This window comes from Papio anubis, chromosome 3 (assembly GCF_008728515.1).
Source record: "Papio anubis isolate 15944 chromosome 3, Panubis1.0, whole genome shotgun sequence".
Lineage (NCBI taxonomy): Eukaryota > Metazoa > Chordata > Mammalia > Primates > Cercopithecidae > Papio > Papio anubis.
The window spans coordinates 182,090,673-182,105,426 of record NC_044978.1 but is presented as its reverse complement, the minus strand read 5'-3'; the positions used below and the strand labels follow the sequence as shown (position 1 = coordinate 182,105,426).

The window sequence follows — 14,754 nt, the reverse complement described above, 5'->3', positions numbered from 1 at the left end:
AGGCTTGCTGTCCAAAGTGTGGTTCAAGTTCAGCAGCATTGGTATCACTTGGGAATTGATGAGCCATGCAGAATTTCAGGCCCCACTCCAGACCTAATGAGTCTTAATTTGTGTGCTAATTTAATTCCCAGGTGGTTCATATGCACATTTGAAAGCTAACAGGGCGTGGTGGCTCTTGTCTGTAATCCCAGCACTTTGGAAGGCCAAGGTGAGAGGATTGCTTGAGGCCAGGAGTTTGAGATCAGTTTGTGCAACTCAGGGATACCCCCATCTCTACAAATTTTTTTTTTAATTAACCGGGCATGGCGGTGCACGCTGGTAGTCCCAGCTGCTTGGGAGGCTGAGGTGGAAGGATCACTTGAGCCTGGGAGGTTGAGGTTGCAATGAGCTGTGACTGGGCCACTGCCCTCCAGCCTTGGTGGCAGAACAAGACCCTGTTCCCCTGTCCCCGAGAAAAGAATGTAATGTCAGTAGCCATATTCACATAATTTTAAATTTGAGCCATCTTGGCATGTTAGGTTATTAACAAACTGAGCATCTTGACATTGCCAGTACCTGCCATTGTTCTTTTAACCAGAAAGGAGCTGTTAGGGAGGAACACTTACCATTATGTGAGTTGTGTGTGAGCGGCTTCTCTTCTGTCGATCTGTTTGGGGGATCCTTTGCAAAAGCACTGCTAGTACCTTATGGGGAAAAAAAAAAATCAGAAATCAAATTCTTTTGGAATAAACTGTGCGGATCTTGTCTGTATGGGACAAATCATGTCTGTAAAGAATCACGTGGTCAAAAGTTTACTGTTTAGTTCTTTTTGGATTTTTCAGAGGACTTAATTGCTTTGTTAGATTGTTCTCTTGTTCTCTTCTTTGGAACAATGGCTAGGACAAAACACACCATTGGTTAGTGGGAGGGTGGGAGGTGGTTGATCAGCCATGTGCCTCTGAGGCCACAAAGAAGCCTCACAGGTCATGGTTTCCACTGTCACTTGGTCATTGCATCCTCCTGTTGAAGACTGTGTTTACCAAGCTCATGTGCTCATCATGAAACACTGTTAGACATTGATTTGAAAACAATAATTTCTTTTATTTTGATTCTGTAGGAACCTAGAAAGATTGTACAATGAATGGTGATTCTCGTGCTGCGGTGGTGACCTCACCACCCCCGACCACAGCCCCTCACAAGGAGAGGTACTTCGACCGGGTGGATGAGAACAACCCAGAGTACTTGAGGGAGAGGAACATGGCACCAGACCTTCGCCAAGACTTCAACATGATGGAGCAGAAGAAGAGGGTGTCCATGATTCTGCAAAGCCCTGTAAGAAGAGAAGTCTTTTCTCTGACCAAATGTCATCTTTCCTTTTCTCATACTTCAGGTCTTATGCCCTCTTGTATAAGTGGCATAGTTCATTGATCTTTTTTTTTTTTTTTTTTTTTTTTTTTGAGATGGAGTCTTGCTCTGTCGCCCAGGCTGGAGTGCAGTGGCCAGATCTCAGCTCACTGCAAGCTCCACCTCCCGGGTTCACGCCATTCTCCTGCCTCAGCCTCCCGAGTAGCTGGGACTACAGGTGCCGCCACCTCACCCGGCTAGTTTTTTGTATTTTTTAGTAGAGACGGGGTTTCACTGTGTTAGCCAGGATGGTCTTGATCTCCTGACCTCGTGATCCGCCCGTCTCGGCCTCCCAAAGTGCTGGGATTACAGGCTTGAGCCACCGCGCCCGGCCAGTTCATTGATCTTATCACAGGAAATCAGTGGCTTGAGTATATGTATATGGTTGTTGAAAGAATTCAGTTTAGTTCATGTTATCAGACAACATAAATGAAAAATCTTCAGTGTCGTAAAGGATAGGAAGTGTTAATTTCTCCTTTTTACTCTTGCGACTTTTCCAGAGGGTCTTTATATATTGGGGCAATTTTTAAATACAATTTAAAAAATACCTAGCTTAGGCTGGGTGCATTGGCTTACGCTTGTAATCCCAGCACTTTGGGAGGCTGAGGTGGGTGGATCACTTGAGGTCAGGAGTTCGAGACCAGGCTGGCCATCATGGTGAAACCCTGTCTTCATTAAAAATACGAAAATTGGCCAGGCGCAGTGGCTCATGCCTGTAATCCCAGCACTTTGGGAGGCCAAGACAGGCGGATCACGAGGTCAGGAGATCGAGACCATCCTGGCTAACACGGTGAAACCCTGTGTCTACTAAAAATGCAAAAAATAAATTAGCCAGGTGTGGTTGTGGATGCCTGTAGTCCCAGCGACTCGGGAGGCTGAGGCAGGAGAATGGTGTGAACCCGGGAGACAGAGCTTGCGGTGAGCCGAGATTGTGCCACTGCACTCCAGCCTGGGCGACTGAGTGAGACTCCGTCTCAATAAGTAAATAAATAAATAAATAAAAATACAAAAATTAGCCTGGCATGGTGGCACATGCCTGTAATCCCAGCTACTCAGGCAGCTGAGGCAGGAGAATCGCTTGAACTTGGGAGGCGGAGGTTGCAGTGAGCAGAGATTATGCCACTGCACTCCAGCCTGGGTGACAGTGAGACTGTCTCAAAAAGAAACCAAAAAAACCCTAGCTCAGTCCTGGGTATATAGTAGGCCTTAACAGTACCTGCTTATTGATTGATACCTTTAGTTAGAGTCAGCATTTTGAGTCATAGTCATGCCCAACTGAGTGTTTTCCAGATTGCACCTTTCAGTCAAGTAGTTATATCTGCATAGTTTTCTCATGTTGATGCTGCTGCCTTTGTGTATGCTTCATCCTTTTTTGTCCCTTCTTCTGATTTGTTCTCACTATGCCCCTTCGTATCAGGGGAGTGTCATTTGGCAGAAATGTATTTTTTTTTTTTTTTTTTTTTGAGATAGAGTCTCGCTCTGTCTCCCAGGCTGGAGTGCAGTAGCGCGGTCTGGGCTCACTGCAAGCTCCGCCTTCTGGATTCAAGCCATTCTCCTGCCTCAGCCTCCCGAGTAGCTGGGACTACAGGTGCCCGCTACCACGCCTGGCTAATTTTTTGTATTTTTAGTAGAGACGAGGTTTCACTGTGTTAGCCAGGATGGTCTCGATCTCCTGACCTCGTGATCCACCTGCCTCGGCCTCCCAAAGTGCTGGGATTACAGGCGTGAGCCACCGCGCCTGGCCTGATTTTCTTAAAAAAAAAAAGATGTTGATGTCTCTTATGTGCTGTTTAAGGAACTGGGGATTTAGCAGTAAACTAGACATACAAGGCCTTTAGTAGATTTTGTTTAGTTGTTGTTACTGAGGTATAACTTACATAAAGCACACAAATCTTAAGTATATAGCTTGGTGAATTTTGACATAAATGTTGCTTTTGTAGCTACCCAGATCAAGTCTTGGACTTTACGTTCTAGTTGAAGGAAATAAACAATAAAGAATAAGCAGAAGGGCAGTGCAGACAGTAGTAGGATGATTAGATTAAGTGTGGCTGTGGTCAGAAAGGCCGTTCTCAGGTGGGAAGGTTTAATCTGAACTCAATGACAGGAAGGAGCCAGTCTTTCAAGAATCAGGGGGCCGGGTGTGGGTGCTTGGCTGGGCATGGTGGCCCATGCCTGTAATCCCAGCACTTTGGGAGGCCAAGGCGGTAGATCACTTGAGCCCAGGAGTTTGAGACCAGCCTGGTGAAACACCATCTCTATAAAAAATATAAAAATTAGCTGGGTGTGGTGGCGTGCCCCTGCAGTCCTAGCTGCTCAAGAGGCTGAGGTGGGAGGATCACTCAAGCTGAGGCTGCAGTGAGTTGTGATCGTGCCAGTGCACTCCAGCCTGGGTGACAGAGTGAGACCCTGTCTCCAAAAAAAAAAAAAGGAGAAATGTTCCCGGCTGAGGAACCAGCTAACATGAAATTCCTAGGATAGGGATGGGCGTGATGAGCCCACAGAGGCAGAAGGCAGACAATGTGGTTCAGCCTGGGAGTGGCAGAGTGAGGTGCAGTGAAGTTGGAGAGAGAGGAGGGAGCAGATCCTGGAAGGCCGTGTTTGCTGAGATTGAGAGTTTCCATTGCATTCTGTGTGTGGCAGAGTCATTGGAGGGCTGCAGACAGGGAAAGGACAAATAGAATTTTAAAGAAAATTAATCTGGGTTTGGTTTAGAGAAAAAATTGACTGGGGCAAGAGAAAAAGCTGTCTTCCAAATGAGAGATCATGGCAGCTTGGGCCAAGATGGCGTAGTAGAGGGAGGAAGAGGTAGATTTGTATGGCTTTCATTTTGAAGGTAGTGTCAATAGGACTTGCTGATGGATGGGATGGAAGAAGTGAAAGGGAAAAAAAGAATCAGGATAGCACCTGGACTTTTGGCTTGAGCAGTTGTCTTACATAAAAACAGCAAGAAGCTAAGTAAAAATGACTTGGGATAGTTGAGAAAGTGATAGCACCTAGTGTGTGCCAGGCGTTGTTCTAGGCACTGGGGATGCAGAGATAAGAGAGTAAAGTTCTTGCCCACAGATGGTTTAGAACACAGTAACCATCAAGGCTGGGCGCGGTGGCTCATACCTGTAGTCCCAGTGCTTTGGGAGGCTGAGATAGGAGGATCACTTGAGTCTAGGAGTTTGCAGCTGCAGTGAGCTATGATCACACCACTGAACTCCAGCCTGGGGCTTGAGGTTTTGCCAGATGGTTTGGTAGATTTGGAGGTGTTAGCAGGAAAGTGATTACAATGTAGTCATTACAATGGATCTAAGCCAGTGAGGGAGTTCAGAACGGGGAAGTGATCAAAGGTGAGAAGGTGTTAGGGTGATGAATGGATGGAAGAAAGTGTGAGCTGGATGCTAGGAGGGGTGGTTGCAGGGCGCATACTTGGCTTTGAGATTGAAGAGGGGGCATGGTTACTAGGAATGAGCAGGTGTAGTGCTGACCATGGACGTGGGAGCCTGAGGTGGGTTGGATGCCAGGATCTTTGGAGGAGAGGAGGTCCAAAAGCGGAGAGATAGGGAGGGTCCCAAGCTGAGAGTATGGATGTTGAACCAGCAAGAGTTACGATCAAAGTGGCACACACAAGGTCCTTAGGCTAGTGACAGCTGGCTGGAGCCAGACGTTAAGATCCAGATTGGTGGCTCCAGGCCCTTACTCAGGACTAAGCTCAGCTCTGTGCCACGTGTCCTTTCTGCACGTACAGGTCATCTGAAATGCTGTTTATGCATAGGGCTCCCGTACTGTGGTTTTCTCTTTTTGTGTCTTCCTTACCAAGCTTTAAGTTTCTGGATGGCAAGGACCATATTATTTATCAGTATGTATATCCTTAGCGCCTAAAACAGCACCCTGGTACTTAGTAGCGTGTGTCGAATTGAACTTTCCCTAGATCTGTATGTGGATTTGAAAACCATTGAAATAGATCCTTTGAATTTTCAGACTGAGGGCTCCTGAAGGCAAGGAGCTTTAGCTTTTGCTTTCCCTGTGACCAGCACTGTCAGTGATGTTCAGGAGATGCCATCTGTATCTCTTACTCTCTCTTTTTTTTTTTGAGATGGAGTCTCACTCTGTCACCCAGGCTGGAGTACAGTGGCATGGTCTTGGCTCACTGCAGCCTCCACCTCCAGAGTTCAAACGATTCTCCTGCCTCAGCCTCCCGAGTAGCTATGATTACAGGCACGAGCTTTCATGCCTGGCTTTTTGTATTTTTAGTAGAGACGAGGTTTCACCATGTTGGCCAGGCTGGCCTCAAACTCCTGACCTCAAGTGATCTGCCTCCCTTGGCCTCCCAAAGTACTGGGATTACAGGTGGAAGCCGCTGTGCCCGGCCTATCTTTATTTGCACATATCTCCCTTTATCTCTCTTTCTTTCTCATTGCATTGTGCTTTGATAACAAAGATGGCTAAATAATCACCATGTTTTGCTTTTTTTCTTTATTTTTTGCTTGTAGTCAGAGTACCTCTCAGCTTTTCCCTTCCTCATGGATGACTACAAAATATGATCTGTGACATTATTTGTCATGGTTTGGTAAATAGGGGGTCCTCAGAGGGCTCTTGACACATTCTGTTGTACCCTTAATTAATAGCAGTACATGGATTTGTTGTGTGCTTCCCCCAAGTGATAGGTACTCTTAGATTGTCTCTTGGCAATTTCCTGCAATATGTTTTCAGCTCAAGCAGTGACAAACTAGAAGTAAATTTGATGTGGATTAACATCCAGTGAATTTACATGTTCATATTGGATATCATTTATAATTGTTTGACAAGATTTTTTTTTTTTTTTTTTTTTTTTGAGATGGAGTTTCGCTCTGTCGCCCAGGCTGGAGTGCAGTGGCACGATCTTGGCTCACTGCAAGCTCCACCTCCCGGGTTCACGCCATTCTCCTGCCTCAGCGTCCCGAGTAGCTGGGACTACAGGCGCCCGCCACCATGCCCGGCCAATTTTTGTATTTTAGTAGAGACAGGGGATTTCACCCGTGTTAGCCGGGGATAGTCTGATCTCCTTACCTCGTGATCCACCTGCCTCCCAGTGCTGGGATTACAAGGCATTGAAGCCCTGCCTTGGCCTCTTTTTTTTTTTTTTGAGGCGCAGTCTCACTCATCCGAACAGGTGTGCCGGCCTGATCTGGGCTCACTGCAAGCTCCGCCTTCTGGGTTCCACATGCATTCTCCTGCCCCAGCCTCCCAAGTAGCCAGGACTATAGGCATCCCTTCTTTTTGTACCCAGCTAATTTTGTATTTTTTTGTAGAGGCGGGGTTTCCTGCGTGTTAGCCAGGATGGTCTGGATGTCCTGACCTTGTTATCCACCTGCCTCAGCCTCCCAAAGTGCTGGGATTACAGGCAGGCATGAGCCACTGTGCCTGGCCAATATTTCTTTTCTTTTTTTTTTTTTGTATTTTTAGTGACGAGGTTTCACCGTGTTAGCCAGGATGGTCTCGATCCTCCTGACCTCGTGATCGCCCGTCTCAGGCCTCCCAAAGGTGCTGGGATTACAGGCTTGAGCCACCGCGCCCGGCCCAATATTTATTTCTTTACAGGGTATGTGAAAAAATTATTTTAGTGCAGGTAGGAATATAAATAATCTGTATTGTTATAATAGTGATTTTCTATTAAAATCACCATCAATCCAATTGCATTTTTTTTTTTTTGCCTGATTTAGTATTATTTGATAAAGGATGGATGTTTAGGGTTTTTTTCCACGTTTAAAACTAATTTGAAAAGTATTTTGAAGAAAGTACTGCAAAGGATAAAGTAGAATATGAAAAATTACTAATAATTCTATGACTAAAAGGAATACAATGAACATTTTGATGTATTTACTTTTTTTTTTTTTTTTTTTGAGACAAAGTGTTGCTCTGTCGCCTAGACTGGAGTGCAGTGGCGCAATCTCAGCTCACTGCAACCTGTGCCTCCTGGGTTCAAGCAATTCTCTCTTCTCAGCTTCCCAAGTAGCTGGGATTACAGGTGCCCACCACCACACCTGGCTAATTTTTTGTATTTTTAGTAGAGATGGGGTTTCACCATGTTGTCCAGGCTGGTCTTGAACTCCAAACCTCAGGTGATCTACCTGCCTTCACCTCCCAAAGTGCTGGGATTCCAGGCATGAGCCACTGCGCCCAGCCAATGTATTTACTTTTAATCTTTTTCTATCTTTAGGTATGTATTTGCTATAATATGGAGTGGTTATACTGCTTGATAACATTGTCACTCAAACATACATCAAGAGCAATTTTATGCCGTTTAAGTTTTTTTAGCTTTCCATGTTGAATGCATGCATAGCATTCCCAGTGTATTTTATCAGTCCTCTGTTGATTGAAATGTAGGATGTTTTTCCCTTTTATCAATAATGCTGGAATGAACATCCAAATGAATCAGTCTTTGAGCATTTCTTTGAATGTTTCCTTAAAATAGATTCCTAAGAGTAGAATTCCTTCCTGTTCAGAGTTTTAAGCTTTTATTGTATTAAATTCTTTCTAGAAAAGAATGTACCAGTTTATATTCCCAGCAGTGATGTGTGAGAATATCCATTTGCCTTTCCAGCACTGGATGAAAACAAAAAATTGGTCTATGTGATAGCTACTCCTGACCCTCTGCCCAAGGAACAGAAAATAAATGGTGTCTCAGTGTTTTAATATTTTTTACTAGGCTTTCTGTGAAGAATTGGAATCAATGATACAGGAGCAATTTAAGAAGGGGAAGAACCCCACAGGCCTATTGGCATTACAGCAGATTGCAGATTTTATGACCACGAATGTACCAAATGTCTACCCAGCAGCTCCGCAAGGAGGGATGGCTGCCTTAAACATGAGTGAGTAGTTCCTGATTTTTGATATATGTTCTGTAGTTTTCAGGTAAAATTTCCTGAAGATTGCTCATGTGACATAAATGGGCATATAACTGTGTAACATGACAGAGTTGAGTATTTTGAAAATTAATGTGTTTTCGTTAGTCATAGTAAAACATAGGCTGGAATTCTGAAATCATCTTGAATGTTGCAGACTCCTCTTTTCTTAGCCAGTGAGACTGTTATTTCCGAGGCAGATGACTTTTTATGTGTCTTCCCAACCCCTATGTAGATTAAAATAAACTAATCAGAAATAATGCTTGTGGAGTGGCTTGTTGGTTTTGCCTGGCCAGCATTTCTTACCTGGCATTCTTCACTGCTGCGTCCCAGCTAGTGAGAAAGAGAAATTCTAAAAGAAAAGCCAGAGGAAAAATACTGGATGGGTGAATGTGAGCAAAAAATGGTCAGCTGTGCAAGAATGGAGCTTTGCCATGGCGATCGAGTTTGTAAATGTTTAACATGACAAAGCATCAACTAATCTGAGCCACCGTGTATTGTACAGGATTAGTCTCGGATAGGTCTGGTTGGATAGTCAAATCCGAGTGCCCAAAGTAAGTTACTGGTTTCTGTTAGATCTGCTGACATTTGCTCTTTACCTGTCTCCTCTGTGGTATTCTTAGAAGTTGAATAGCATTCACCAGATCTGATATATATTGTAATTAATGTCTGTAGAATATTAAGAATCACATTTAATCCATAGCTGAAGCCTCCATCCTGAAATCACATGGCCACCACCAGTAAAGTTTTCATGTGGATTCTGTTTATTTTGTTGTTGTTTTTGAGACGGCGTCTTGCTCTGTCTCCCAGGCTGGAGTGCAGTGGTGCGATCTCAGCTCCCTGCAAACCACCACCTACCAGATTCAAGCTATTATCCTGCCTCAGCCTCCCAAGTAGCTGAGATTACAGGCGCGCACCATCACTCCTGGCTAATTTTTGTATTGTAGCAGAGACTGGTTTCGCCATGTTGACCAGGCTGGTCTCAAACTCCTGATCGCCGCAAGTGATCCACTCGCCTAAGTCTCCCTAAGTGCTGGGATTATGGACATGAGCCACCACACCTGGCCTATTTCTTCTGTATTAATTAGCAAGAATATTCTGTCAGGAGAAACTTCCCTTCAGTTCTTTCGGTTACCTGGTGGTACAGTTTGTGTAGGAAAGGCAGGATCCCTTTCCAAAATAATAAGTTGGTTTCCAATCAAACTTCAGTGATGAACAATTAGTTTGTTTTTTAGTATCATTAGAATTTATGGTTTTAACAGTCAGTGTGTTTCACATCATTGCAGTTATTATCTGGATTTGTTGAGAACTTTCCTTCTAAATGGATGTTGAATTTTGTGAAATGCTGCTTTTATCTCTGTTAAAATGATCACCTAGTCTTTCTTCTTTAGTTTGATATGGTGAATTATGTTTATTGGTATTTTTTTGTTTGTTTTGTGTATTTATTTATTTATTTAGAGATAAGGTCTTGCTCTTTCACCCATGCTGGAGTACAGTGGCACGATCACAGCTCACTACAACTTTGAACTCCTGGGCTTAAGGGATCCTCCACGCCTGGTTAATTTTTCTCTTTTCTTTTTTTCTTTTTTTGAGATGGAGTCTCGCTCTGTCGCCCAGGCTGGAGTGCAGTGGTGCGATCTCGACTCACTGCAAGCTGCACCTCCCGGGTTCATGCCATTCTCCTTCCTCAGCCTCCCAAGTAGCTGGGACTACAGGCGCCCGCCACCACGCCCGGCTAATTTTTTGTATTTTTAGTAGTGACGAGGTTTCACCGTGTTAGCCAGGATGGTCTCAATCTCCTGACTTCTAGATCCACCCACCTTGGCCTCTCAAAGTGCTGGGATTACAGGTGTGAGCCACTGTGCCTGGGCAATTTTTCTCCTCCTCTCCTTTTCTCTCCTCCCCTCCCCTCCTCTCCCCTCCCTTCCCATCCCTCCTTCCCTCCCTCCTTTCTCTTTCTCTTTCTCTCTTTCCCTCCCTCCCTTTCTTCCTTCCTCCCTCCCTTCCTCCCTCCCTCCTTTCTCTTTCCCTTCTTTCTACCCTCCCTTTCTTTCTCTTCCTTCTCTTCCCTCTCTCCTCTCCCTTTTTTCTTTCTCCTTCTTCCTTCCCTCCCTTCCTTCTTTCCTTCCTTCCTTCCTTCCCTCCCTCCCTCCCCCCCCCCCTTTTTTTTTTTTTTTGGAGATGGAGTCTCCCTCTGTCGCCCAGACTGGAGTGCAGTGGCGTGATCTCGGCTCAGTGCAAGCTCTGCCTCCCAGGTTTATGCCATTCTGCTGCCTCAGCCTCCCGAGTAGCTGGGACTTCAGGCGCCCACCACCCCGCCCAGCTAATATTTTTGTAATTTTAGTAGAGACACGGGGTCTCACCGTGTTAGCCAGGATGGTCTTGATCTCCTGAGCTCGTGATCTGCCTGTCTCAGACTCCCAAGGTGCTGGATTATAGGCGTGAGCCACTGTGCCTGGCCCTTCCTTCCTTCCTTTTTTTCTTTCCTTTCTTTCCTTCCTTTTTTTTCTCTCACTTTGTTGCCCAGGCTGGTCTCAGACTCCTGGCCTTAGGTGATCCTCCCGCCTCAGCCCCTCGAAGTCCTGGGATAACAGGTGTGAGCCACAGCATCTGGCCATTGTTTATTGGTTTTTGAATGCTGAACTAACCTTGCATTCCTGAGATAAAGCCTGTTGGTTGTGATGTGGGTGTGTGCTTTTTAAATATTACTGTATTATTTGCTAAAATTTCATGAAGAACTTTTTAGTCTCTATTCATAAGAGATATTGGTCTGTTTTTTCTTGTAATGTCTCTGTGTGGTTTTGCTATCAAAGGAACACTGGGCTTCATAGAATAAGTTGGAAAGTGGCCAGGCACAGTGGCTCATGCCTGTAATCCCAGCACTTTGGGAGGCTGAGGTGGGCAGATCACAAGGTCAGGAGATCGAGACCATCCTGGCTATGGTGAAACCCCGTCTCTACTAAAAATACAAAAATTAGCCAGACGTGGTGGCAGGCACCTGTAGTCCCAGCTACTCAGGAGGCTGAGGCAGGAGAATGGCGTGAACCTGGGAGGTGGAGCTTGCAGTGAGCCAAGATTGCACCACTGCACTCCAGCCTGGGCACAGAGCGAGACTCCGTCTCAAAAAAAAAAAAAAAAAAAAAAAAAAAAAAAAGAATAAGTTGGAAGGTGTTCTGAAAGAGTTTATGTGGAATTGGTATTATTCCTTCCTTAAATGTTTTGCAGAATTGACAGTGAAGTTGTCTGGATCTAGAGTTTTCTTTGTGGAAATGTTTTTAACTGTAAGTTTTGCTTCATAGCTATTCAGGATATCTGTTTCTTCTGGAGTGAACTTTGGTAGCTTTTATCTTTGAAAGAATTTGTCTGTTTCATCTAAGTTAAATAATTTGCTGGTATAGTTGTTTGTGTAATCCCTTTATTATTTTTTTAATGTCTGTAGGATGGGTAGTATGTCCTCTCTCCACTTCTTCATATTGGTTATTTCTTTTTTTTTTTTGAAACGGAGTCTCGCTCTGTCTCCCAAGCTGGAGTGCAGTGGCATGATCTCGCTCATTTCAAGCTCCGCCTCCCGAGTTCACGCCATTCTCCTGCCTCAGCCTCCCGTGTAGCTGGGAGTATAGGTGCCTGCCACCACGCCTGGCCAATTTTTTGTATTTATTTTTAGTAGAGACGGTGTTTCACCGTGTTAGCCAGGATGGTCTCGATCTCCTGACCTTGTGATCCATCCACCTCGGCCTCCCAAAGTGCTGGGATTACAGGCATGAGCCACCACTTCCGGCCCATATTGGTTATTTCTATCTCCTGTCTTTCGTTAAGTCTGGCTGGAGGTTTATCTTATTTTATTATTTGTATTTTATTTTTAATCTTCTCAAAGATTCAACTTTTGCTTTAATCAAAAAGCCTTAAAAACACTTTTCTCTAATGTATACGTTTGATGCTGTAAATTTCCTTTTAAGCACTCTTTACTGCACCCCACAAATTTGGCTATCTTTTTGTTACTGACTTCTAACTTAATTGTGTTAGTATTGGTAAACAGTCATTATGAAAGTGTCTTTGAAGTTGTCAAGACTTTATTGCCTAATGTGGAAGATAAATATCTCAGAACCATTAGTATTTGATTTACATTTGATAAGAAATGTTAATCTTTGAGGCTTTTTGATAAGTCTCGCTTTGTTGCCTTGGCTATTCACAGCTGCGAACATAAGCACTACAGCCTCAAACTCATGGCTTCAGGTGATCCTCCTGCCTTAGCCTGAGTAACTAGGACTACAGGCTATACCGCTGCACCTGGCTGAGTTTTGTTTTTCTGTATTTCAGGTCTTGGTATGGTGACTCCTGTGAACGATCTTAGAGGATCTGATTCGATTGCATATGACAAAGGAGAGAAGTTGTTGCGGTGTAAATTGGCAGCGTTTTATAGACTAGCAGATCTCTTTGGGTGGTCTCAGCTTATCTACAATCATATCACAGTGAGTATTCAGTGGGGTAGTAACTGAAAGATAAATGAAATATTTTGTGTCTGGCACCACCTCTTTCCATTTAGGAGAAGAGGAAAGCAGGCTGAGCTTCAATAAGTCTTGGAAATACCTCTTCTGATTCCTGACTACAGAGTCTTAATAACCTGAGAATCAGCCAGTTTGGGTTAAAAGTTACAGGAACAGCAGTTCTTGAAAATTTCTTTCTTGCATGCTAACCTAATAAAACAACTAAGTGCTTACCAGATTATACACAGTTTCTAAAATTATTTTAATGCTTAAAAACCTAAGAATGATGATGTTTTCTTTCTTAGTCTGACCAAAGCCTTCCAATCTCTCAAACTTACTTCTTCAGCTACTCCAGTTTTAACTATTTTTCAACGTTATTAGGATCTCTTTTCCTTCATTCTGGGTATCTGCTTTCTCTGGACCAAGTGCTGTTCTAACTGGGGTTTTATCAGTGGACAACATGAGTCCTTCCCTTGTGGACGTTCACTTCTTCATCCCAATCCATTAGCCTATTGTTCACTCCCTACTTTGTCCATCTTGTATTTCCTGGTCCCTCATTTCAGTAATACTCTGCCAATCCTGTACTATCCCTCCCAGCTTCTGAGTAGCCAAATCCTGCTGTGGAAGCCCTCCTAGCAGAGCCCATTGCCTTTCTCCATAGATTCACCCAAATCTCAAATGGACCCATGACAGCCTGGCAACCAGAACTCATCTCTCTTCCAACCTTACTAATATTCAAGCCTTCTCCACTATCTTTGAGACTCCTGACCTCTTTCTTCCACCAAATGACCTCATCATGTCACAGAAAAAGTGGGTACCCTTACTGACATTTGTAGCCATTCTGTACTCTTGACCACCTGTTACAATGTCCTGCCTTCTGCCTGTGGCCAGACTTTGCTCCCCTGGCTTGGAATTCCACCCTTCCTGCCTTCTTAGATTCCCAGTGCATTGCCAGGGTTCTTCTGTTCCTTCACTCGTTTGTAGAGATAACTTCTTCCTTTGAACTGCTTCCTTCCTTTGGTTTTGAAACTTGATCTAGTCTTCTATTTTTTTTCATGTCACTTCTTTTAAAGGATATTTTAAGTTGTTAATACAGTGCCTGCTGTTTGTATCAAGTGTACCTTATGCAGATGCCTAATTCCACCAATACTTGCATCTCTTGAGGCAAGCTGTTGAGTTTACTGAAGCATTTCCTCCGTACTCACACGCACATAGGTTTTTCCACACGTGGACTCAAAACCAGCAGTGCTTCGTTAAGCTCCATTCTGGACTCAGAGGAATGCTAAGCCTCCTGAGGTGATGGTCTGGAGCTCACCTTGTGGTTAGTGTGTTGTGCCTCTGGGACTTGATATTGGTCTCTGCCAGAGAGACTGAGTTGGCTTCCATCCATCTGTTCTTGTTTCCGCTTAAATGAACTTTTCAAAATGCAAGCCTTACCATGTCGTGCTCTTGTGTGCAGCACGTTCACTCTGTGTAGAATGTCACTGCTGCTTTATTCCCCTGTAGCAGTTACATCCATTCTGTATGTTTAGCTGTAACTGTCCCTCTCTGCCCACAGGAATATAAATTCCACAGGGAGAGCCTCTGTTGTGGTATCTGCTGTAGCCCCAGGGCCCATGGCACAGAGTAGGCGTGCATTAAACCTATGTCAGGTGAAAAACTGAATGAAACCCCCTGCTTAACTGAAGTGACCTCAGTAAGATTGTGAACAAGAGCTTGCTGGGACCTTTTGACAGTTGATCAGTGGGTCCCGTTAGCCTAGCACAAATGCCAGCTCCCTTCCTGGTAGCTACAGGGAAATTGCTGGCCTCTGTCATCTAATTATACTTGACAGAATACTCTAGTGGAGACTTAATGCTAAATGGTTGCCTGAAAATTAGTGCCATGAAAAAGGTACAGCTGTGGTAGGAAATGTAATCCGTAGCTGTAATAACAGCTTCACATTCTTTGCAGGTTTTAAAATGCTGTTTGCCTAGTCCTATTTTGAATGCTGATTAAATAAGTTTGAATTGGTTAAA

At 44.3% G+C, this 14,754-nt stretch overlaps 1 protein-coding gene across 13 annotated transcripts in view; it reads left to right on the top strand.

Moving 5' to 3' along the window:
* Positions 1–14,754, top strand: part of ADD1 (adducin 1) — a 93,380-nt gene that overhangs the window by 34,379 nt on the left and 44,247 nt on the right. For all 13 annotated transcript variants that reach the window (XM_031664769.1, XM_003890872.3, XM_003890874.3 and 10 more), the window contains exons 2-4: positions 1,097–1,311; positions 8,057–8,219; positions 12,570–12,721. In XM_031664769.1, the coding sequence (XP_031520629.1) occupies positions 1,117–1,311; positions 8,057–8,219; positions 12,570–12,721 (510 nt within the window). In that variant the 5' untranslated portion in view covers positions 1,097–1,116. The remainder of the gene's footprint in view (positions 1–1,096; positions 1,312–8,056; positions 8,220–12,569; positions 12,722–14,754) is intronic.